This window comes from Halichoerus grypus, chromosome 10 (genome assembly GCF_964656455.1).
Source record: "Halichoerus grypus chromosome 10, mHalGry1.hap1.1, whole genome shotgun sequence".
NCBI classification, from domain to species: domain Eukaryota; kingdom Metazoa; phylum Chordata; class Mammalia; order Carnivora; family Phocidae; genus Halichoerus; species Halichoerus grypus.
Genome location: NC_135721.1, coordinates 118,112,954 through 118,135,297, shown reverse-complemented (window position 1 = coordinate 118,135,297; position 22,344 = coordinate 118,112,954). Strand labels below are relative to the sequence as shown.

General features: G+C 53.0%; 1 protein-coding gene and 1 long non-coding RNA gene across 2 annotated transcripts in view; both read left to right on the top strand.

Annotated features, from left to right (window-relative positions):
- LOC144379288 (uncharacterized) overlaps window positions 1–22,344 on the top strand; it is a 1,054,371-nt gene that overhangs the window by 983,265 nt on the left and 48,762 nt on the right. The window lies entirely within an intron of this gene.
- KIAA1755 (KIAA1755 ortholog) overlaps window positions 1–22,344 on the top strand; it is a 41,725-nt gene that overhangs the window by 8,626 nt on the left and 10,755 nt on the right. The window contains exons 2-10 of the mRNA XM_036101579.2: window positions 1,823–2,020; window positions 5,611–6,934; window positions 7,513–7,701; window positions 13,042–13,165; window positions 15,624–15,717; window positions 16,576–16,662; window positions 17,946–18,062; window positions 19,802–19,900; window positions 20,837–20,985. Of these exons, the coding sequence (XP_035957472.2) occupies window positions 1,823–2,020; window positions 5,611–6,934; window positions 7,513–7,701; window positions 13,042–13,165; window positions 15,624–15,717; window positions 16,576–16,662; window positions 17,946–18,062; window positions 19,802–19,900; window positions 20,837–20,985 (2,381 nt within the window). The remainder of the gene's footprint in view (window positions 1–1,822; window positions 2,021–5,610; window positions 6,935–7,512; window positions 7,702–13,041; window positions 13,166–15,623; window positions 15,718–16,575; window positions 16,663–17,945; window positions 18,063–19,801; window positions 19,901–20,836; window positions 20,986–22,344) is intronic.

Sequence of the window (22,344 nt, the reverse complement as noted above, 5' to 3'; positions counted from 1 at the left end):
TCTATAGATTGGAAGTCCAACACGGGTCTCACTGGGCTCAAACCAAGGTGTTGGCAGGCTGCACTCTTTTTGGGAGACTCTAGAGGAGAATCTGCTTGCCTTTTCTAGCAGCTAGGAGCAGCCCGCGTTCCTGGGCTCTTCCTCCATTTTCACAGCCAGCAACATGGCATCTCTCTGATCCTTCTTCCGACGTCACATTTCCCGCCCCCGATTCTCGCCTCTTCAGCACCCTCTTGAACTTTGGAGACCCCTTGTGATTGCATGGGGCCCACTGGATAATCCAGGATACTCTCCCTATCTTAAGGCCGGCTGATTCTCCATGCTTATTCCATCTTTGCCTTGTGGGGAAACAGACTGACAGGTTCCGGAGATTAGGACACGGGCATCTTTGGGGGCCACTATTCTGCTTACCAGCCCTGTCCTCAAGGAGCCCAGAGTCTTCAAGGGAGACGGCAATCAGCATGGGAACCTCTATGATGGGGCCCAGGAGAGGGGACACCTGGCCTGGGAGTGCGGGGGAGGGAAGTCAGGGGAAATCCCATGGAACAAATGAGGGCTGACTCAACTCTTGAAGAATGAGAAGGAGTTAGCCAGGTGAAGAGGGAGTGGAAGTGGAAGGATCCTGGGAGGAAGGAACGGCATGTGCAGAGGCCTGGAGGTAAGCAATAGAATGCAGGTGGCGCTGTGGTTGATGCATGAGAGAGGGAGACGGGCTTGGGGGTGGGAGGGGAAGTGAGGCCAATGCCAAAGTCACAGGGGACCTGAATACCCAGAGGCTGTTACTTTCCTGAAGGCAGTGGAGATACTTCCGTGGTCAGGTTTGCATTTGAGAAAGATCACTGTGGGTGCCTGGTCCAGAATAGTTGGAAGTGAGGCTGCCTAAGGTTGGGTGGCAATGGGGAGGGGAGTCAGTGGAAGAGACAGGGGTCAGGCCTGGGTCAGCGCAGGGACAGGGGAGCAGAGCAGAACTGGTGGGTGAGCTGCTGGCTGTGGGAAGAGTAGAGGACGTGGCTGAGGGTTGTGTGTGAGCAGAGGAGGCAAGAGGAAGGGCAGGATGATGAGCAGATTTCTGGCCTGGGAGTCTGACTGGACTGTGGGGCCATCACTGAGGTAGGGACATGGGGGAGGGGTGGGTTTAGGGACATATTGAGTTGGGTTTGACGTGTTGATGATCTGTGCCTGGTGGACATCTAGGGAAGGTCTCCAAGAGGCAGCTCGTTATGTGAGTCTGGATCTGTGAGCTCATGTATCAATTATATTAATTTATATCAATCAGTTATTGCTGTGTAACCACTCCAAAGCTTGGTGTTAAAAAACAGCAATTATTTATTGTCGTTCACGCACCTGCATGTTGATGCACCTGCACATTGACTACAGGTTGGGCTTCACTGATGGCTCAGCTTCAACCTGCAGGTGTGCAGGTCTGTCAGATGGTGGGATTTGGGGATGCTGACCTCCCCGTTCCCTCTGGCCCTGACCTGAATGCCCCCATCATTCCTCCACTCCACCTTGGACCAGTGGATGACACTGAGCAAAGACTGCCAGAGGTGAGGGAATGAGGATGTCTTGAGGAAGCATATTCTAGACAGAGGGAGATGCCAGTGCAAAGGCCCTGAGGTGGGATGGTGCCCAGTGTGTTTGAGGAACAGGAAAGAAGTCCACTATGGCTGGAGGGGCTGAAGGAGGGGTAGGGGTAGCAGAGGAGGTCAGCGAGTTAGCAGTAGCCTTAGTCATATGGGGCCTGGGAAGTCATGGGAAGTGGCCATTACCCTTATTATTACTCCTACGATCACTTTTCCTACTCTTCTCCTATCCCCCACAGGACCCCCCATCCCTGGACGCAGCCATCCAGCATGCCCTAGCAGGCCTCTACCCCCCTTTTGAGGCCACGGCGCCCACCATCCTGGGGCAGGTGTTCCGTCTCCTGGATTCTGACTTCCAGGGGGATGGACTGAGCTTCCTCCTGGATTTCCTAATTCCTGCCAAGCGCCTGTGTGAGCAAGTGCGTGAAGCAGCCTGTGTAAGTTGGAAGGGACGGCAGGGCCAGGGAACAAGCACTCCCAGAACCAGGGGGCTGGAGGTGAGCAGAGAAGGAAGTGGGCTTGTGCGTGTCTTGTCTCAGAGTAAGTACTGAGGACATGGGATGGTTCTCCTGGTACTGTTGCTTTGCCCAAACGGAGATGTCAGCCCCCCAGTGGAGCAGGAAGCTCGCTTGGCCCTTTGCTCTCTGATATCTAGGAGTCAATCACGTTTATCCTTTCACTAGCAGGGAGTAAATCCTGGATAAAAGGCGTCCTTGTGGGGTGGCCCCTGGGAGCCTGCCCTGGGGCTGGCACTGTGGGCATCACCAGGCTGCCTTGACTGAAGTAGGTCAGCTACAGTGGAAATAGCAGAGAATGTTCCAGATCTTTCCTGGAGCCCTTAGGGCCTCAGGACTCACTTTTGTCCCAGAAGACCTCTTTGAACCCAGATCTCAGGGAGACCTCTCTAAGGCAAAGGGGAAAGAAAAGTGTTTTAGGTAGGTCTCAGTGGCTGCAAATGACAGATCTTTACTCAAGGTTGATCTGGCCTCAGCCCCGAGTTGATACACCAATCAAACCCCTAGGGATTTCTGTCTTTTGTCTCTGCTTCCCGTTGCTTGCCAACATCATTCTTACAGGCTAGATGTTCCCCCAAGACTGGGATCAACTCCCATCCTGGAGAGGAGAAAGAACTCTTCCCCATCAGCTGCAGATAGAAAAGTTGCCAGGAAGGATCCTGATTGGCCAGGCTTGGGTTGGATGTCCGCCCCTGGACCAATCACTGCAGCCAGAGAAATGGGATAGCGGGGTTGGCCAGGCTTGCATCATACGCCTACGTCTCTGGTCAGAGGTGATGACTGTTTTAAGGGTGGGGACAGGCCTTTGGAGACCAAACCCTCAGACGCCTGTTGCAGGAACTTGCCCACACCCTTCACGGCGTCGCCAGCTGTGCCCTGCTCTGCTGTTAATGCCCATCCCCCCGCTGCCCCAGCCTCGAGCATCACTAAGAGGTTCATCGGTCCCGCTGGCTCCCGTGTATCAGGGACATGATACACCAGGGGCAAAAAATAAGAGTGGGGACTATGCACATCATTTCAGTGGTAGCAAGGAATTGAATATGGCAGCTAGAAGCTCAGGTTTGGGAGCCGGAACTAGAGATGGTTGGAACTGGAAGGAGACCGAGATGCTTCATTTCATGTGCTCGGGGCGGTTCCTGGCACACAGAAACAGTGGCATACACAGTCATTGTTATTGCAAGAGAAGGAAGATTCTCACTGAACACCTGCTGCCAACTCCCACTTATCCACCCTGACACTATTTTATGCATATCCTGCGCCTCCCGACTCGTTCCCCTGCCAAGCTCTACAACTCCGCACTTCCCTTTTTTGGCCGTTAAAACTGCATTTGCATGGTCTCCTTCCCCATTTCTTCCAAGAACAAGGGTCACAACCTTTTAATTTCTCTATTTTTAATTACGGGCGATTTTAATTATAATTATAGGTGAATTCATATCACCTCCAAGCCGGGGGCGGGATTCCTAGTATGGCGGCAGGAGTGAGGTGCCCCAGGTTCAAAACCAGTCTCTGTCACTGTGGAGCTGGAGAATCACCCTCTGAGCTTCAGTTTCCTTAATGGGAAAGTGGGAATGTTGATAACACGGTACCTACGTCCCAGAGATGATACACAGCCTGGCACAGAGCCTGGCATGCAGTAGGTGCTTAGTAGCCGTTGACTGTTACTGTCCCACTTCCTCCTTTCTCCCCTGGAAATAAAAATGTGCCAGCCTCAAAGTCGGCCCTGGTAAAGGCCAGCACCCGGGGGCAGCCAGCACCCTCAGATGGAGTCCAGTGGGGGATCAGGGACAGACAAAGATGACTCCTAATGTGAAGGCCTAGGCACAAGTCCTGTTTATGCTGCTCTCAGCTGTGTGACCATGAGCCGGTTCTTTCACCCCCCTGAGCCTCAGTTGTCCTCATCTGTACAATGGGGACAACGAAGCCTAAACACCCTGCCCCACCGAGTGACTGTGAGGTTCAAATAAGTCTATCATAACCGCCACCTCTATGGTGCGTTGCTGTTTCTCAATACTGCTGGGTTGTTCAATACTGCCTTGTTCAATGAGAAGGCGAGGGAAGGCAGGTTGTAAACCGCAGAGAGCTCCGTGGAAGTAGTGGAGAAACTCGCAGACTCGAGGGGTTTATGGATAGGAAGGTTCCCTGCGGCAGCCAAATCTACAGTGTCACTGACGGGAGGGAACTGGTTTACCCACTCGGGCTACAAGGGTGGTCAGTTCTTGCCCCAGTTAATCAACCCGGGAAGCACCTGCTTCATTAATGGGAACTGCGGTGTCATTCTCTGGAGCTCTCCCACATACACATCCAAATTATGTAAGATTATCCCGGTGTTACTCAATCCACAGGACTCTTTTCCGAAAGCCAGGTAGAGAGAGAGAGAGAGAGAGAGAGAGAGAGAGAGAGAGAGCTGTTTGTCAGACCAGTGAGGCTGTTGCTTGCTGAGGCTGTTGTTGCCACATGGTGTCGCTGTGGGGCGCGGGTCCCGCACAGCCCGGTGGAGCGGCTCCATCGAGAGAGATCAGGGTCCAACCCGTTCCAGGATGCCCTGCTGTGTCCACCTATATGGAGAATTGCTGGCACCTCCTGTTTAAAAAAATTTTTTTAAGTTTTGCCTCACCTGCCATGTCGTTACTCAGTAAAGGAAAATAAATAAATAAGTAAATCATAAACAAATAAATAATAAACATTCAAGCCCAGAATAGTGGAATGATTTTTTTTTTTTTCAAGGTCATCCAGCAAGGTAGTGGTGGGGTCAGATTTCCTGGCTTTTCACTCAGTATTGTTTCGACTTCATTCTGTAATCTCTCTGCTTAAAAATTATAGAATGGTGTAAATGCAGTAACTGACCCTCTTATTTTTTAATGGAAAGTTCCATTTTTTCAAAGGGTACATGTCAAAGGGAGAGGAAATTATTATTTATTGAACACCCACTTAGTGTATGCCAGGCATTGTGTTGTGGGTTTTTTTTTTTACATATATATAAAATCTCACTTAATCCACGTACCAACCCAATCGGATTATAAATATGGTCACTCCTATTTGCAGATAGGAAAATTGAGGCTTAAAGCGGTTATGTAATCTGCACAAATCAGTGATTCAGACCTTGGGATCCACCTCTTCCTGGCTCTAAAATGAAGGGCTCAGACTTGATCTAGGTTGAGAGAAGTTTTCGGATGGATGGGGAGAAGGGACCGTGACCCAAGCAATACGATCCTCATGGGAAAGGCTCCTGTTAATTAGCATCTGCCACTCAGAGCTTTTCTCCCTTGCCAGTAGGCTAGCAAGCATTTTTAAGGTCAGGTTCAGGACTAGGGTGAGGCAGGAGAGGCATTTGCTCTAGGGGTCGTGCGTCTTGCAAGACCCTGAGATGGGGTCCCTATTGCTGCATCCTAGGCACCTCTCTTGCCTCCCTGCCGCGCTCCTGATTCCATCTGGGAGAGGGAAGGAAGCAGACCGATGGGCAGGGCCTTTCAGGGCAGGATTCTCTGACGTCACCCTCACCCTTCTGTCCGCAGGCCCCGTACTCACACTGCCTCTTCCTGCATGAGGGCTGGCCTCTGTGTCTGCGGGGTGAGGTCGTGGTGCACCTGGCCCCCCTCAACCCCCTCTTACTGCGCCAAGGGGACTTCTATCTCCAAGTCGAGCCCCAGGAGGAACAGTCTGTCTGCATCATGATCAAGTGCCTCTCCTTGGACCTCCGCACAGTAGACACAAAACCTGTTCCCGTGTCATCCTACCCTATACTTTTCACCCAGACGTGGCTGGAGGCCATCAACAGTGACTTTGAGGGAAGTCCCCTACACAACTGCCTGGTCGCTTCAGAAGATGGAGTTGCCCCTGTGCCCTGGACCAAGATAACCAGCCCGGAGTTTGTGGATGACAGACCCCAAGCAGTGAATGTCGTCTCCCCAGCCTGGGGGTCCCTTCAGTTAGAGGCCCTCGATTTGAGCAGCCCTCCGGAGCTGCACCAGCCCAGGTCCCCCGGCAGCCAGGTGTTGCTTGCCCAGAGCTTGGCCAAGGGCAAGGGCGGGACATATGGAAACAAGTACCCAGGACTCATCAAGGTGGAGCCAGCCAGGCCTGGGGAGGTGGCCTTTAGGATGGACCATGTGGCCAGCCAGGAGTTGGAGGGAGACTATGTGGTCCTCCTGGAGAGCAGAGGAGGGTCTCCCAGTAGGGAAGTGGAGACATCCAGTGAATGTCCTTTGAGGGCACTGGAGGAACTCTCCAAAACTAAGGAAATCCCTTTCTCTCAAAGAACGCCACCTCTCTCAGGGACCAATGGGGGACCTTCCTTGAAAAAATGGGCTTGTGAGAAGCCAGCAAGCTCAGAAGAGGAGCCCTGCATTTTGGGCTTGAGGAGAAAGGTCAACCATAAAGTTGACTTACCCACCCACGACTCAGAACACCAGCCCCAGGAGCCCTACCTCAACGTCCTTGAGAAGCCACTGCCCTGTGCCTCTGGCCTCGAGGCAGGTGGTTCATCTTCATCCAAGATGCAGGGACCTCTGGGAAGCCCAGAAGATACCGTGCAGCCCATGCCTGAACCAAAGCAAGCATCCTCCCTGCACGTGTGCCCAGCTTCCCCTCCTGCTGAAGCCAAGATGGAAGAGAGGGCCAAACAGGGCCATGGGAGACCTCCCAAACCTGGGACTGGCCCCAGTCAGAATACCTCCTCTTCCAGATCCCCCACTCCTGGGCTCAGATTCTCCTTCTTGAAAGGGCAAAGGCAAGCCCCGGGGCCTCCAGAGAAAGCCTCACTCCAGCAGGACGGGCCCTGGAAAGCCTTGTGTTCACTCTACTCTCCCAAACCCCACCGAGCCAAGTGCTTGGGGAAAGGTAAGTCGCCCACTCACTCAGCTGGACAGGGGACTGTTCTCTGGACATGACCAGGTGACAAGGAGGCGCGGGTTGCCAGGGACAGAGACACCCCCCCCCCGAACTGGCTCAGTGCACAGGTGGCATTCAAGAGGCTGGAAGTCTCGGGGATCTGGAACTGAGCTGTAATGAGCCGGCCCGAGTCCACACCCAGCTCAGCCCCACACCGGCTGGCAGACCTTGGTCAAGGACTCCTTCTCGGTGCGTGTAGGTCCCACCTGCCTCACACAGTTGTTTTGAGGTTCAAAGACATACCAGAAGTAAGGAGCTTAGGGGCACCTGGCTGGCTCAGTTGGAAGAGCGTGTGACTCTTGATCTCAGGGTTGTGAGTTTGAGCCCCATGTTGGGTGTAGAGATTACCAAATAAATAAACTTAACAAAAAAAAAAAAAAGTAAGGAGCTTAGCATAACACCTGCCACATGGTAGGAGATCAATAGCTGTAAACTGTTATTATCAGTCAGAAGGTGCCAGAGAATGCATTTCCTCTGGGGAAACCCATATTCTCCTTAATACCCTTTTCTTTGTTGCTCTTCCCCAGCTGGAACAACTCAGACCAAAACATCTGGCCCAGCCGCTGACTCAGGCCCACTGACCAGGGAAAAGCCTGGCTTCCCAGAAGGCCCTCCAGAAAGAGGCCCCACTCTGGATGAGGAGTCCCCAGGGCCTGAGCCCAGGATTGGGGCTCTGAATGTGGAGATCTTCCAGTCAAGGATAGCATGCCTGCCAGGTCCTCGGGGATCACAGGGCAGCTGGAGGTGGAGGGGAGGGTGTTGGGGTGGGGGCGGGGGTGGGGGAGGGTCTCTGAGCATCCTGATGCTGGTGGGTGTGGAGACAGGGAAGGTCCTGGAGGCTTGTATTCTGGACCAAGCCTCACTGGGACTCAGGCTCTTCATCTTTCCAGTGAAGAAGTTGGATAATATGAAAGCAATTTCTAGATAGCCATCCATCCATCCATCCATCCATCCTACTTTCAGTGAGGCATCCAAGGTGGGTGTTTTAGGTGAGTTCCCTAGAAGCAGCGCCCAAGATAGGGATCCTTGGGGAAGTGATTTGTTGAAGGTTGCTCTCAGGAGAAGGGGAGCGAAGGAAGCAGGACAGGGTGGGGGAGGAGTTGAGCAAGGACATGGCCTGACCCCATGAGGGTCTGGAGCATGAATTACACCACAGAGCTCATTCCATTTTAAGGTGTAGGGGGCTGGTCTTTTGTATGCTTGGGTCTGTTGGTCATCAACCTAAAGATGGGGATACTGGGATGGGGATGCAGGGTGAGCCCGTGATCCGGTTCAGTTGAGGGCAATTCTCCAGAGAAAGGGACATCTGGGAGCCAATACAGCCAACAGTCAACGGCCTCCGGGGGATGGGTATTCTAGCCCAAAGCGATCTGAGTGGGGTGTTACCAGCATCCGATAGAGAGGGTGTTACCTCTTCTGTTGAGTATTTATTCATCTTTGCAATAAATATTTCTTTAATACCGGCTTCGTACAGCCAGCCCTTGGGCTTAGCACTGAGGATTCAGGGGGGAACAAGTCTGATGTGTGCTCTGCTCTCAAAAAGTCTATATTCTCGTGGAAGAGAAAATTCAACAGGTTATTACAATCCAGTGTAAGCAAATTGCAGCCGTAGAGGACAGGCGAGCACCCTGGCCCAGGCTTGGGCTGGAGGACAGGTCACGGAGGAAGGAGGAAGCAATAGAAAGCTCAGTCCTAGAGCATGACTAAGGTGTTATCCAGGTGAAGGGGGGTGGGGAACAGTGTCCCGGACAGAGGGAACAGGATGTGCAAATGTCTAGAGGCAAGAGAGACCACAGGGCTTTCTGCGACCTACTATCTTGAAATTCTATTTTACTTCACAGACTTTGGCATCTCTGCAGGGCCCTGGACAGTGCTCTGTCTTTTTGAAACTCCAAGGGGGCATTGTCCGTCCTCTTCTGGGTCATCTTTGTTGAAACTCATGCTGTTTTTGCCCATATTAATTGTACACAAAGGGCTTCACAATCCTTTCAGGGCTGTCATGTTCCAAGAGCTCAGATTTTGTCCATCAAAAGGCCCTGTTCTGGGAGGCAGGAGATCATTCTAATTTCAGTTTTATTGGCTTCCTCTGTGACCTCAGGGGAGTCACTTGCCCTCTCTGAGCCTTGTGTAAGAGGAAAGGAAGCAGATAGAACTTGGCTCACTGTCACTCTTTCCACAATACTCTTGTTGTGATTTTTGGACTTGCAACATACGCTGGTGGGTCCCGGGTGCCTGGAGCAGTGTGTCTGGTGCATAGGAGGTGGTCAAAAAGCATTTTTTGAATGAATGAATATTCTCCATGTAGAGGTTCCTTCCAGCTCCCTTGACCGCCTCGTCTTCAGTGATCTTGTCCTCATCTCCCACAGCTTCTCCCACCATGGCCACCCCCAGGATTACATTACCCTGCCCCTCTTCCCTGCTCACCCACCAGCCCAATTTTAATAATCTTTCGGTCCCCCAGGCCCTGAACCTATTGGTCCAACCACCTTCTCTTCATCCCTCCCCACCCTTCATCATGTCCTCACTTCTTCCCAGCTCCGCTCCTGCTCACCTATTCAGAGACATCCCTCCAGCAAGATTCTCCTCTCTCTTGGACCATTCCCACCAGCCTAAGACATGCTGGCATCTTGCCCATCTGTCTTCACACCTTTTTCTGACTGCCTGAAGCTAGGAAAGGTGTTTGGCTTTTAAGGATCACATGATTAGATTAGATTAGATTAGATTAGGCCACCTGCATAATCCAGGCTAATCTTCCAACTAGAGGTCCTGCTTTAATCACATGGGCAAAGTCCCTTTGCCAGGTAAGCCGGTATCCGCATAGGCTCTCAGTTAGGACGTGGGCATCTTTGGAGCCATAACTCTGCTTACTGCAGGCACCAAGCCTTCGGAGAGGGCTTCGCAGGCTTTGCATGGAGAAATCCCAAACGCAGAAGAAAATGAACAGGGCCCCAGGGGTTGAGACCTCACCCCGAGCTCTCGGTTGCTCTGCACATATCTTTGAAATGCTTTTTGTCTTTAAAATTTCTATCCATTTTGTATTCTCCCTAAGAATACATTCATATTTGTTTCAGTATAAAAAAGAATGCTCTCAATGCCTTGCCAGTTACATCGCTTACCTTTCCCCGCCCCATACTGGGAGTGAATAATGCTGCAGAAAGGTGTGACAGGTTTTTGGTGGCTTTCGGTACTCAAGACCTCCTGACTCGCTGTCCCTATTTCCACCGGAGACTCAGAACCCAGTGCGCACAGCGCAGCTCTGAGCCAGGGCTCCGAGGCACTAATGTATTCCTGGCTCCAGCTGTCAGACGAGGGGGGCGTCTGGGGCAGAAGGGCCTCCCAGCTGAAGGCACCTCAGGTGGACAGCTGCCCATCGCTCCAGTGGATTCAGCCAGGTAGCTCTGGTTGTGTGCAAGCCCTGTTCCAGGCGGTGCTGGGTGGGGAACCAGACACACGAACCGATAGCCATGTTCCATCGTGGAATGTTCTGAGTACCGGGACCCTCTGCTACTCAGAGTGTAGTCTGGGGACCAACTCTATTGGTATCACCTTGGAGCTAGGGAGAGATGCAGACTCTCAGGCCTGATTAGCATCACAATCTGCATTCTAGCAGGATCCTCAGGAGCATGGAAGTTTGAGAGGCACGACTGTAATAATCCATGCATTCATCAATCAAGACATTGATTACCTGTTCCAATTCTGCGCTGAGAGCTGGGATACAATGAGTTTGAGCCTGTGTACCCTCAGTCTTGCAGGATCGAACAAAGGCCTACATTTGCTGTAGGGGGCTGGAGGGTTTCTAAGGAGGGCAGGGAAGAGGTCTTCTTGGAGGAGGTGGCATCCAAACTGGGCTTGGAAAGATGAGGAGGGTTTCACCAGACAAAGACAGGAGGGGAGGGAATCCCTGGCAGAAGAAGCAGCATGAACAAAGGTGGGGAGGTGAGGAAGAATCAGGCTAGTTTAGGCAACGACAGATGACCCATTCTGGCTGGGCCATAGGTGACAAAGGGTGACATAGTATATTAGTTGTAGATGGTCATCTGATCTTCACGTGGTCTTCTCTCTGTGTGTCTGTGTCCACATTTCCTTTTCTCACAGGGACACACATCGTATTGGATTAGGGTCCACCCCAGTGACCTCATTTTAATCAAATCACCTCTTTGAAGACCCTATCTCTAAATACAGTTACATTCTGAGTTCCCGGGGATTAGGACTTCAACAAATGGAAGGGGGGTGGGAGGTGTGGGGACGGCATAATACAGCTCATGGCACAAAGTGAATGAAATGAGCCCGGAAGAGTGTGCAGCCTCTGGGGAGACCTGAGTGCCAAGTCAAGAAGCTTGCACTTTTTCCTGGAGGCCTTGGGGAGCCATGGAGTATTTAGAGTAGGGGAGTAGCACCCCCAGAGCCTCTGCTGAGCTCCAGTCATGGATCTACAGGGACGGGAGCTTATCTTTCCGTATGGTCAAGGGCCAGATCAAGCACTGCCCCCTCCGTGGCTGGCAGGTTAGGGACCTGGCGCTGTGCAAGACTGGGAAGCCGCTTCCCCTCGCCGGGCCTCAGTTTCCTTATCAATAAAATGGGCCCGGGGACAGGATTTCAGGGGGACATGGACAGACATCTCCTACTTTGCAGTTATGTCATTTTCTCACGTTTAATCACTTCACGTTTTTTGACTTTCTCTTATAAAAAATTTCTAACATACAAAAAAGCAGGGACTGCAGTATAATGAACACTCACATACCCATTATTCAGATTTAATAAGTCTTAACATTCTGGCGTAAATGAAGGATCTTCATATTTTGCCCTTAAATACTTCAGCATGCCTCTCTCAGCTCTAAGGATATTTTCCCTAATAACTGCAATACCATTAGCCCATCTAACAAAACTAAATATAATTTCTAATACTATTCAACACCCAGTTCATATTCAAGTTTTCCCATATTGTCCCCAACAAAATGCTTTTCCTTTTGAAATTTATAAATGAGTATCAAGGAAAAAAATCAAACCCATGATATCAAGAGGATATAGAGTTAGATACACACATACACAGATGGACATCTTTTTAAATTTTTAAATTATGTCAAATTTGCAAAGCTGTGTGAAAGAAAGAATGGTCCAGAGGTCTGCACCCCTGTGTAAGAGAGCCCCTGCGAAGGTAGTTAAGTTTGTCTCCAAGACTTCCTGAGCCATAAAGGGTCTTCCGCACTTACACACTGTAGAGGGTCGTGCCCCACCTAGAGTGGGCAGTGACCACTGCAGGATGGTTCTGCATGAGGTGACTCTGGAGGGCAGGGCTCCGAGCCCAGGGTGTGAGACAGGCCCAGTTTCCAGAGGCCTGAGCCTTTTTCCCCCGCGCTGTCCTCTCCCCTCGACACAGTGCAGCCGGGCTATGCTGAATCCCTGGGCCTCGGATTCTCAACCCCTGGGGGGACAGTGGGCCACACTGCCCTGATTCCTGGAACAGGAAACAGTTTGTGGAGAACCCACGGGTAAAAGTCGGCAAGAATAAAGCGTGAGTTGGCGGCCCTGGGCCAAGGGCAGAGCCAAGGACAGAGCCGAGGACAGAGGTGATGATCCGTGTTAACAATGGCTGTCACTGAGCCCATGGCTCAGTGTGTTTCTCAGGAGCTTCTCATTTAGTCCTCAAAATGACCTAAGAAGCTCCGCATTTTATTCTCCCCGTTTAACAGATGAGGAAGCAGGCTCAGAGGCACGCTGACTAGCCCAAGGACACACAGTGAGTCAGTGACGAGCCGACACTTGAATCCATCTCCGTGCCTGGGAGTCTAGTCCCTGAGCTGTGCCTCCCAGAGTGTCCTGTGCAGAGGGGAGTCCGGAGGGAAGTGAGGATGCCTCTCCACGGAGGACGGATTCAGGGACGGCTTTCTGGGGAAGTGGCTTTTGAGCTGGGTCTTCAGGGCTGACTCAGTTCAGAGTTCACGGGGAAGGAGAGAAAGGGCATCGGAGGTGGAGGGACCTGGAGGCCACAGAGGAGGTTCCCGGAGAGAGGGCTCCACCAAAGTTCTCACTGCTCACATGTGTCATCTCTCCTCCAGGGGGTCGGGACAGGGCAGGGAGGCCCCTGCTCCTGGTGTCAACCACCGAGGGGGCCTGGGAGGCACTGTGGTGCACAGCGTCAGAGGTCACCAAGCTGCTGTCCTACCTGTGCACTGTCCCCAGGTAAGGGGCTGAGCCAGCTGGCCACTCTGTCCCCCTTTGACTTCTTGGCCCGGAGCCCAGGTCCAGGCGCTGAATGGAGAGACACTGTGTCTTTCCACCCAGTCATCTGTTCCCAGAGCCAGTCCGAAGCCAGATGCTGGGGGGAAAGCAGGACAGACTTAGTCCCTGCCATCAGGGGGTTCCCAGATTGAGGGGGGGTGATGGATGGTGTGTAAGGAGCAAAGCACGCACAAGCAACTCTCAGGAGCATCAGTGTGGTGAAGAAAACAGGGGGATAATGTAGATCAGTGGTTCGCAACTCGAGCGTACATCAGAATCACCTGGAGAGCTGTTAAAGCAGATCGCTGGGCCCCACTGCAAGTTTCTCATTCGGTAGATCTTGGGCCTAAGAATTTACATTTCTCACAAGTGTTCTGGTGACACTGATGCTGCTGGGCTAGGGTCACATTATGAGAACCACTGTTGTGGAGTGGGAAGGGTGGGGGACTGATTTCAATTGGGAAATCTGGGAAGGCATCCCAGAGGAGGTGATAATTGAGCTGGCATTTGAATTATAAATATTTGTTGAACAAATGAAGGGCAAATGAGTGAATGAATGAATGAATGAGTAAGAGAGTGAAAGAAAGAATTAGTATGTGAGTAATGGGTGATCCAGGCTGATTTCTAACACCTCCCCTCCCCCACCTGTGTGACGTCATGTTGGGCTGGCTGGGGAAAGGTACCTTTCCTCAGAGTTCTGGCCCCCAGCCAGGAGGGTCTCAGAGATGGTATCTGCTCAGGACTGTGCCTATAGACCCCAGCCCACCCTAGAGGTTGTGTGGCTAGGGGTAGGGAGTGAGGGACTGATGGAACCCTTTGGAACCTTCCCCATGTGCTCCACCCCATGGGAGCCATCACTGCCACTTGGGGCCATTGAGATTTTTCTTCCTCTTCTCCAAGGTGGTGTGGCTTTTCTGGCCTGAGGAGGAGATGGGACCCCCTTTTCTGTGCTGAGAAGTGGCCAGTGTGGTAGACTGAGTCCTGGAATCCCACCGACTTGCTGTGTGATGTCGGGGCAGTAACCTCCCCCTCTGAGTCTCACTTGAAAAAAAGGGACGACCAAGTGGACTCTGATGACCACTGTAAACTGTGGAGTCCTGGCCCCAGCTTCACACTAGGCCATGTTAGAGACTCAGATGCTCCTCACATCGGGGCCTGCCCTCCAGGGGCCTCCAGGCTGGCGGCCAGGCCGGTGTGGAAGCAAACCGCTGTCCCAGCATGAACAGCCAGAGGCTGGTGAGGTGCGGGCCATGAAGTCTGAGACATGGCATCACCTCCAAGGGCCTCTTCTCACTGTCTGCCATGTCGGGGCTCGGTGCCTCAGTTTCCCCTTCTAGGGTCATTACAAAAGCAGACATTTCCATTCCTCTTACCCTGCACAGTCACTGAGTGCCTTACACTAATGAATTCATCAGTCCTCACCACAGCCAGTCCCGTGGGGCCAGCACTGCTATTATCCCCATTTACAGATGCAAGAGGAAACAACTTGCCCAGGTACCCAGATCCTGTAATACCACAACGCCGCCTCCACACTGGCCGCCTCCGTTTTCTCTATGAACTGGCTGGGCTTACGGCTTGAAGGCCTGGGGTGGGGGGCGGCTATTTTCCCAACCTGCCTGATCATCAGGATGGCCAGGGGCACTTGGAACCTCAGACTCCCTGCCCGACCCTGTACCCGCTCAGGGGATGGGGCAGGGCTGGGGTGAGGAACCGATTATTTTAGCAAGTCCTGACAATTGGGCCAGTTTGGGAAATCCTAAGGTAATCACTGAAAAGTACAGCACGAACCAGTGAGGGTGTTCCGGCTGCGAGTAACAAATTCCAGTTCAAAATGTCTTAACTGATAAGGAAATTCATCTTTCTTCGTCTCTGCTTTCCAGCTCTGAGGAAGAACCTCGTACAGGAGAGCCTGTCTTACCCAGAAGTCCCCCAGCACACGCCCCCTCACTTCTCATTGGACAGAAATATGTCATGTGACCCCACTTAAAGCAATGATTGGCCAGAGGAATTGGCTTGCTGCTGTTGGCCTCAGCCAATCAGAAACCAGCCCCTGGGGGCCTGTTACACGGAGGGCGTGGGATTCCTGAAAACACGAGAGCGTTCTGCCCACAGGGAAGGGGTGGGTTGAGTGCTGGACGACTCACCCGCTGCAGCTGGGACAGTGGCTTTTAGGGTGTGAGAGAGGGCTGTGTGAGGTACCATGGGAACACCAAAGAGGAAGCAATGGACTCTGCCTGGAGAGAGATCATGGAGGGCTTCCTGGAGTGGGGTGGGCATTGGCAGTTGGTCTTGTAGGATGAAGAGTTCACCAATAAATCAAGGCTTCTGGCAGCCAGTTTCCCTCCCCTTTCCCTAGGTCCTTCCTCCTAGAAGGGCCGGTCCATCCAGCAAGACTGCCAACTCTGTTTACAACCCACAGGCCTGAAGATAAAACCAAGGGACTGGCGGTTGTGATTGATGCCAGGAAACAGCCCCCACACCCTGGTCTGGTCAGTGCCCTGCAGGCCACCCAGGTGAGTGGGAGGTGGACAGCCTCAGCCTAGCAAGTCTTGGAGCTCCCAGGGGACTTGTGATGTTCATGGAGCCCCGGGGAGGCTCAGAGCTGGGACCAGGAACCCCAGGCAGGCACACTCTTAATTACAGGTACAGAAATCCCGGCCCAAAGAGACCTGAAGAGAGAGGGAGTTCATTGGTTCATTTGACTTGACAATTTGGAAATTAAATCCAACTTCAAGTACGGCTTGATTCAAGAGCTCAAATATTATCACCAAGACCTGGTTCCTGTCTCTCCATTTCTGGCCGGGTTCTCCTGGGAGGGCGCTATTTTCAGCCAGGCTCCCTGCCTTGGTGGCGGTCTGGCTCCCAACAGCTCTCACTTCCCATGGTCTTTCATTTAAGTCCAGTAGGAAAGAGTGAGAGATTCTCTTCCCAGAGATCCCAGCGAGTCTCCTTTTGTCTCCTTAGCTCAGGTGTCCATCCCCCAACCAATTCTGTGGCCAGGGGAATGCGGCACACTGATCGGCTTAGACTTGGATCCCCTGAACCTCCTGAGCCCAGAATGTCAGAGGAAAAGGTGCCTAAGTAGCTGGGTTCGGCAGCACAGGAAGTGGAAGGTTGGCGTATGCTTACCTTATGGGCTGATCTCCTCCTCCTCCTCCTCCTCACTTTATAATGGGGAAACTGAGGCCCAGTGGGGATGGGTCATCTAGGAAGTTTGGACCTGCTGCTCTATTGACTCTCGATTCACCCTCCAAACATACCACCTACGTGTCCCCAGCCGTGCCCCCCCCCACCCCCAGTTTGCCTGAATCTTAGCAGGGGGCTCGGTGAAGGTCTAGGCAGAGCACCTCTGAAGTGGTTCTCTATGACAGGCTCTGGCCCCAGCCTCCATCCGTGCTGTGCTCTACCTGGGGGACAAGGAGGCCGCTGTCCAGCTGGAGACACTACCTGACATCCAGGTGAGGGGGAGGCTGAGCTGAGCTGAGAATCCAGCAGCTAGGGGCCACCCTGAAATAACCTAGTGGAGGTCAACAAGTTCAAGGCCGGGTGTTGCAACTCCACGGCCCTGCCTCTGTGGCAGGTGCTCCCAAACAGTACAGTTCTCTATCTCTGGTGATGCTCCTGGCACATGACTGAGAGTTGCAATGGCCTGAAACCTATTTTAAAAGCTTCATCTCCTCGACCCCTCCCTCCCTCTTTTCAGATAGGGAAACTGAGGCCCAAGGCCACATGGCAAGCTAGAGGCATACTGTCGCCTCGATCTTCCTGCCTTCCCCTCCCTTGGGTCTCTCAGCATCTCGGGCTCAGATACCCAGATGATTTGGGGTTTTGCAGGAAAGAGCCCTGCCGTTTTCTTTAATTAGCGCCATGTATTACAATCAGGAGCATGGGCACCCTGCCCTCTGCCCTGCTTCAGGAAGTGATTTTAAAGGACTCCTTCCTCCTCCTCCTCATTGGTAAAGGGGCACATTGTGAGCCAGAGATGTGCATTTCATGCTTTTATGTGCCAGTGAATCCCTTGAGGACCTTGTCAAAGTGCGGGTTCTAATGAAGCAGTTCCAGATGGGGCCTGGGATTTGGCATCTCTAAAAAGCTCCTAGGTGGTGCTGAGGCTGCTGGTCCATGGACCACACTTTGAGTACCAAGGAGAACAGATAGGTCCAAAAAAATCGAATCCACCCCGATCCCAAGCTTAGGTATCTGGAGCTGGGCCTGGCATAAACTTCCAACTTCACCACCCAGGAGAAGCAGCCACTTCATCCCTCCTCCATGTCTTAGAGGATACTGTCAGGATTGGGTGACCTTTTTCATCAGCCCCAAGAAGGAGACAGCACCTTGGGGGGTCCTCAGAGGATAGCACAAAGATTACAAAGAAGTTACAGGAAAAGGGTGGGCTTCACTCAGTTTGTATGATTGCCTGGAGAGTTGTGCCGGGAAAGAGCCTGGCTTAGAGGGAGCCAGTGCTGGGATTGATTAGTGATGTTTGCCTTGGGCAAAGGCTAAAACGGGCATGATGAGTGCTGTTATTTGCCATTCCTTAGCTAGGGTCTCATTCTGAATGTTGATTTGTCAGACTTTCCAGAGGAGATCCTCGGCCCAGAAAGCAACTCTTAAAGCCAGGGCCAGCCTTCCGTGCGGCGGGTGGAGTGGTGGTGGGGCAGGGATCTGGCAAGGCCCTTCTCAAACATATGTCCCCACCCCGAGTCCCCTGGTCCTCCTGACTGGCTTCTTTCCTCTGCAGGTAGAGGTGGTGACCTCATTGAAGGCTCTCAGCCACCACGTGGACCCCAGCCAGCTGCCCCCGGCCCTGGAAGGCCCCCTCCCCTACTGCCACAGCGAGTGGGTGCAATTCTTTCAGGTGCCCACCGTCACAGCCTCTACCCCCCACCCTGACTCCTTCTCTTCCTCCCTTCACACTCCTGCTTCAGGGATCCAGCGACCCTGTCATGTTCAAAAGCAGACATTCAATAAGCATTTATAATGAGGGTGCAGGGTATGGTTATTAAGAGCTCAGGCTCTGGGCCCAGACTGCCTGGGTTCCACTCCCCGCTCTGCTGTGTGACCTTGGGTAAGTTACCTATCTTCTCTGAGCCCTTTTCCTTGAATACAAAATGGAGGGAGGGGGTAATGATAGTACTTCCCGAGGGGGCTATTGTGAGGATTAATTGAGTTAATGTGGGCGAAGAGCTTAGAAGAGTGGCTCGCGCATGCCAAGAGCTGTGTCTGGGTTAACTGAAAAGAAATGGACCGACATTTGTTCTGTGGGCCCGCACGACTCAGGAGCTCGGGGGCTGGCGGGGCAGGCAGACGCGCTCCCTCCTGAGAGAGGGAGGAGATCAGGAAACGGCCCTTGCTGGGCTCCTTCCCCGCATGATCTCAGCCTCTCCTCAGCACGACCCCAGAGGGGGCATTTCATGCCCAGTTTAACATATGAGGACACAGGACGGCGGGGGCTGGGGGTACTTGCACAACAGCACACAGAATATTCCAGATTAAATGGCACAGAAACCAGTGCCCATAAATGCTGCCCTCGACTTTCCCTAGACCAGGGCTGCTCATCCTCGGCACTGTTCACCTTTGGGACTGGATAATTCTTTTGGGGTGGGGGGGCTCTCTTGTACATTGTAGCATGATTAGCACCATCCCCGGCCACTACCCACTCTGACAGGAGCACCTCACCAATTATGACAACCATCTCCAGACATTGCTTAATGTCCCCTGGGGGACGGAATCACCCCTCAGGGAGAACCACTGGTCTCCACCAACAGTCTAATGCAGGGGGTTGTTTGCTTATTTGTTTGGCGACTGGGTGCTCTCCTATTGAACCTGTGCCTGTTTTTGAAGAGGCAGTGTGTTAAAAAATTAAAAGGCTACTAAAGGGTATATATATATTGCACGATCTCCTTTCCTATTCATCCCACAGGCCCCCAATTCCTCTCTGATGAATCCTGTGGCCTTTGAACTATATTTTCACTTTAAAACCATCCCTTGAAATGAAATCTAACCTATAGACCCAGAATATAAAACTAATGATGATGGTGGCTAATACACTAAGTGCCTCGTGCACGTGAACCCATTTCATCCTCCTGCAAGCCTATAAGGTAGGAACTACTGTGATCCCATTTTATGGAGGAGGAAGCAGAGGCACAGAGAGGTTAGGCAACTTGCCCAAGGTCTCACAGCTAGTCAGTGGTGGAGTTAGGCTGAAGTGGGACCCAGCAGAGGATGTCCCCTAGCTCCGGCCTCCCACATCTGCTCCTTCCCCTTCCCCAGGGGATATCTTGGGTCTTCTTTTCTCTCCTTCTCTCATTCCCAGCATCAGTGGTTCTCAAAGTGTGGTGCCTGGACCAGCAGCATCAGCAACACCTGGGAACTTGTTAGAGACGCACATTCTCAGACCCCACCCCAAAAGAATTAAATCAGGAACTCAGGAGTGGGGCTCAGCAGTCTGGGTTTTAACCAGCCCTCTAGGTGATTCTGATGCAGCTCAAGTTTGAGAACCACTGCCTGATGCCTGCCCTGGGTCCTCCTGGCATGGGCAGGCACCCTCCTCGCTGGCCCAGGCTGACACCCCCACTCTGGTCTTCCATCATGCAGAAGTTGGACCCTTTCCTTGCTGACCTCCGCCGGGCCTCCTCCTTTCTAAAGGCTTCCATCAGGCAGTTTGAGAAGAGCGACCCCCCTGGAGGGGTGCAGGTGAGCCAGATGCATGGGGTGGGGAAGCCTACTGCACCCCAGATTCCATGGACCAAGGGCTCAGTGAAGGGGACAGCCAGGGTGGGTCTTCGTTCATTGGACTAATATCTATAGGCCACTCACTATGTGTCACGCCCTGGAGACCCCAGCCTGGGCCAAACCGACTCGTCCCCACCCTCGGAGGTTTTAGTGGGTGCAGTGGTAGAGGCAATCCTTTAAAAAGTAAACAAAGAAATGGATATGTAGCTACAAATTGTGCCAAATGCCATGAAAGTCAGATCGAGAACAATAGGGAAAGAGGGAGGGCCTCCCTAAAGAGATGAGTATTTAAGTTGATGCCTGAGGATGACGATGGGAAGGAGCCGACGATGGGAATAGGAGGGGGACTGCTCTGGGTGGAGGGCAAATACGTGCCAAGGTGCTGAGGTGGGATTGCTCTGGTATGTTCAAGAAGAGCACGGAGGCCGATGTAGAACAGAGTGGTGGGAGTGGGGTAGGAGAAGAAGAGAACAACTGGAGGATCTTCTAATCCCGCGGAGGCCGGATCAAGGAGTTGGGCTGGGATTGGACTCTAAACTGGCAGGGAAGCCCTGGGAGAGTTTTGAGCCGCGGGATGAACGCCTTGGCACGTTGAGACCCTCCCAGCTGCCATGCAGAGAACCGACTGCAGGGGGAGCCAGAGAGCAGCAGGGAGAGCCGTGAAGAGCCTGGGCTGAGGGTCCTGGAGAAATGAGGGCGCTTGGACCAGTGAGGTTGCCATGGCGACAAGAGGAGGCGTGGCTTGAGGAGATGTTTGAGAGACAGAAAGGAGAGACTTTCTGCAGGACCTTGAATGCCAAACTGGGGGAATCAGGCATGATCTGGGTGTGGGGAGCCCTGGAAGGCTGTAGACCCAGAGTGGGGATTGAGCCTCAGGCCACCTCCCTGCACTGACAGGAGGCCTCCAGGTGTCTGAGCAAGTCCAAGGAGCTGATGGAGGCCGTGCTGAGGGACCCAGGCCTGCTGGGCCTCCAGCGGGAAGGGGGAGCCACTCTGGCCAGGCTGCGGCAGGAAGCTGGTAGGCTGGACTTCAACCCCGACGTCAGGTAGGAACGGCCAGGCTTTTCCTTCCTCACCTTTGTTCCCTGGCCCTGAGGGCTTGGCGCTGGGGACCCACAAGGTGGGTCTAGGATGGGGGCATTTGCAGGGCCCCTGTCCTGGGCTGAGGCTTTGGTAAGGTCCCCATCCCTTCTTTGCTGCCCCTCCTTCAGCCCTGGCCATCTTCAGCCCAAGGTAGGTATCTGAGAACAGCCCCTGCTCGTTTCTGGTCACCCTCAAGCACTTTCTCTGACTTTCTAAGACACTGGGCTGAGTCTCTTCAAGGGCGCACCTCATTTATTCCTCAAAAGAACCTTGTGAGGGCCACATCGTCCTCATTTGGCCGATGGGTGACGGAAGCACAGGGAAATGCTCTAAAGGCCAGAACATTTAAGCAGCAAGCCCTGCACCACCCCGCCTTCCCTGGGGGGCTCCTCAGCCTGGTGGAGGGAACCTTATGCTGGGTCAGTGGTCTCAGAGCCACAAAACAACAAATATGTATTCCTGGAAAGGACTGGTTTGCTTAAATTTAGGGGTCGGGGGTGCAAATCAGTAATTAAATAAGTGATTGGAGATATTTTATCTCCATTAGAACAAACACAATTAACAAAGTTTACACAAGCTTCCAAGAATAATTTGTTTATTTAACCAACACCTAAATAGCACTTAGTACGAGCACAGCCTAGTTCTAAGGACTTTGCAAATATTAATTTGTTTAATTCCCACAAGGTGGAGTCTAGCATTATCTTCAGTTTACAACAGAGGGGCCTGAGGCCCAGGGAGGTTGAGTGACTTTCCCAGGATCACACAGCTGAGCTGCGGTGGGGTCAAGACTTGAACCGAGGCAGCCTGGCCTAGAATCTTGAACACGTCCCCCTGAGCTGCAGCACAGAGAGATTCAGCTGATGCGGGGCCTGGTGCTGGGCGTGGAGCCGTCTCCCTCCCCCTCACAGGGCCTGGTGGGGCTGGCACTGTCTTTCCCAGCCTGACCCCACCTCGCTGGCTGGCGGCCCGGCTCCTCTGTCCACCTTGGGCCTCTCCAGACTGTTGCCCCCAGCATGTCCACCAGGGGGCGCTGTGGTCCCACATGAGCTGCTGTGCCTGTTGGTTCTGCCGGTAGGACCCCACAGCTGCCGCCTGCCGGCCCCTTCCTCCCTCTGTCCCCCCAGGCAGGCTGGCATTTTCCATCCCGAGCACCACCGACCCTGGGCCCTCACCCCTTCCTGGAAGGGCAGTGATCTGTGGGAAGTTGCAGTCAGATGAGGAGGCCCAGAACAAGGAAAGCAGGCTTTCCTTCCATCGCATTTTTCCCCTTTTCCTTCCGAAGTTAAGACCCCGTAGGGCAGAGGACGGTGGGGTGGGATTTG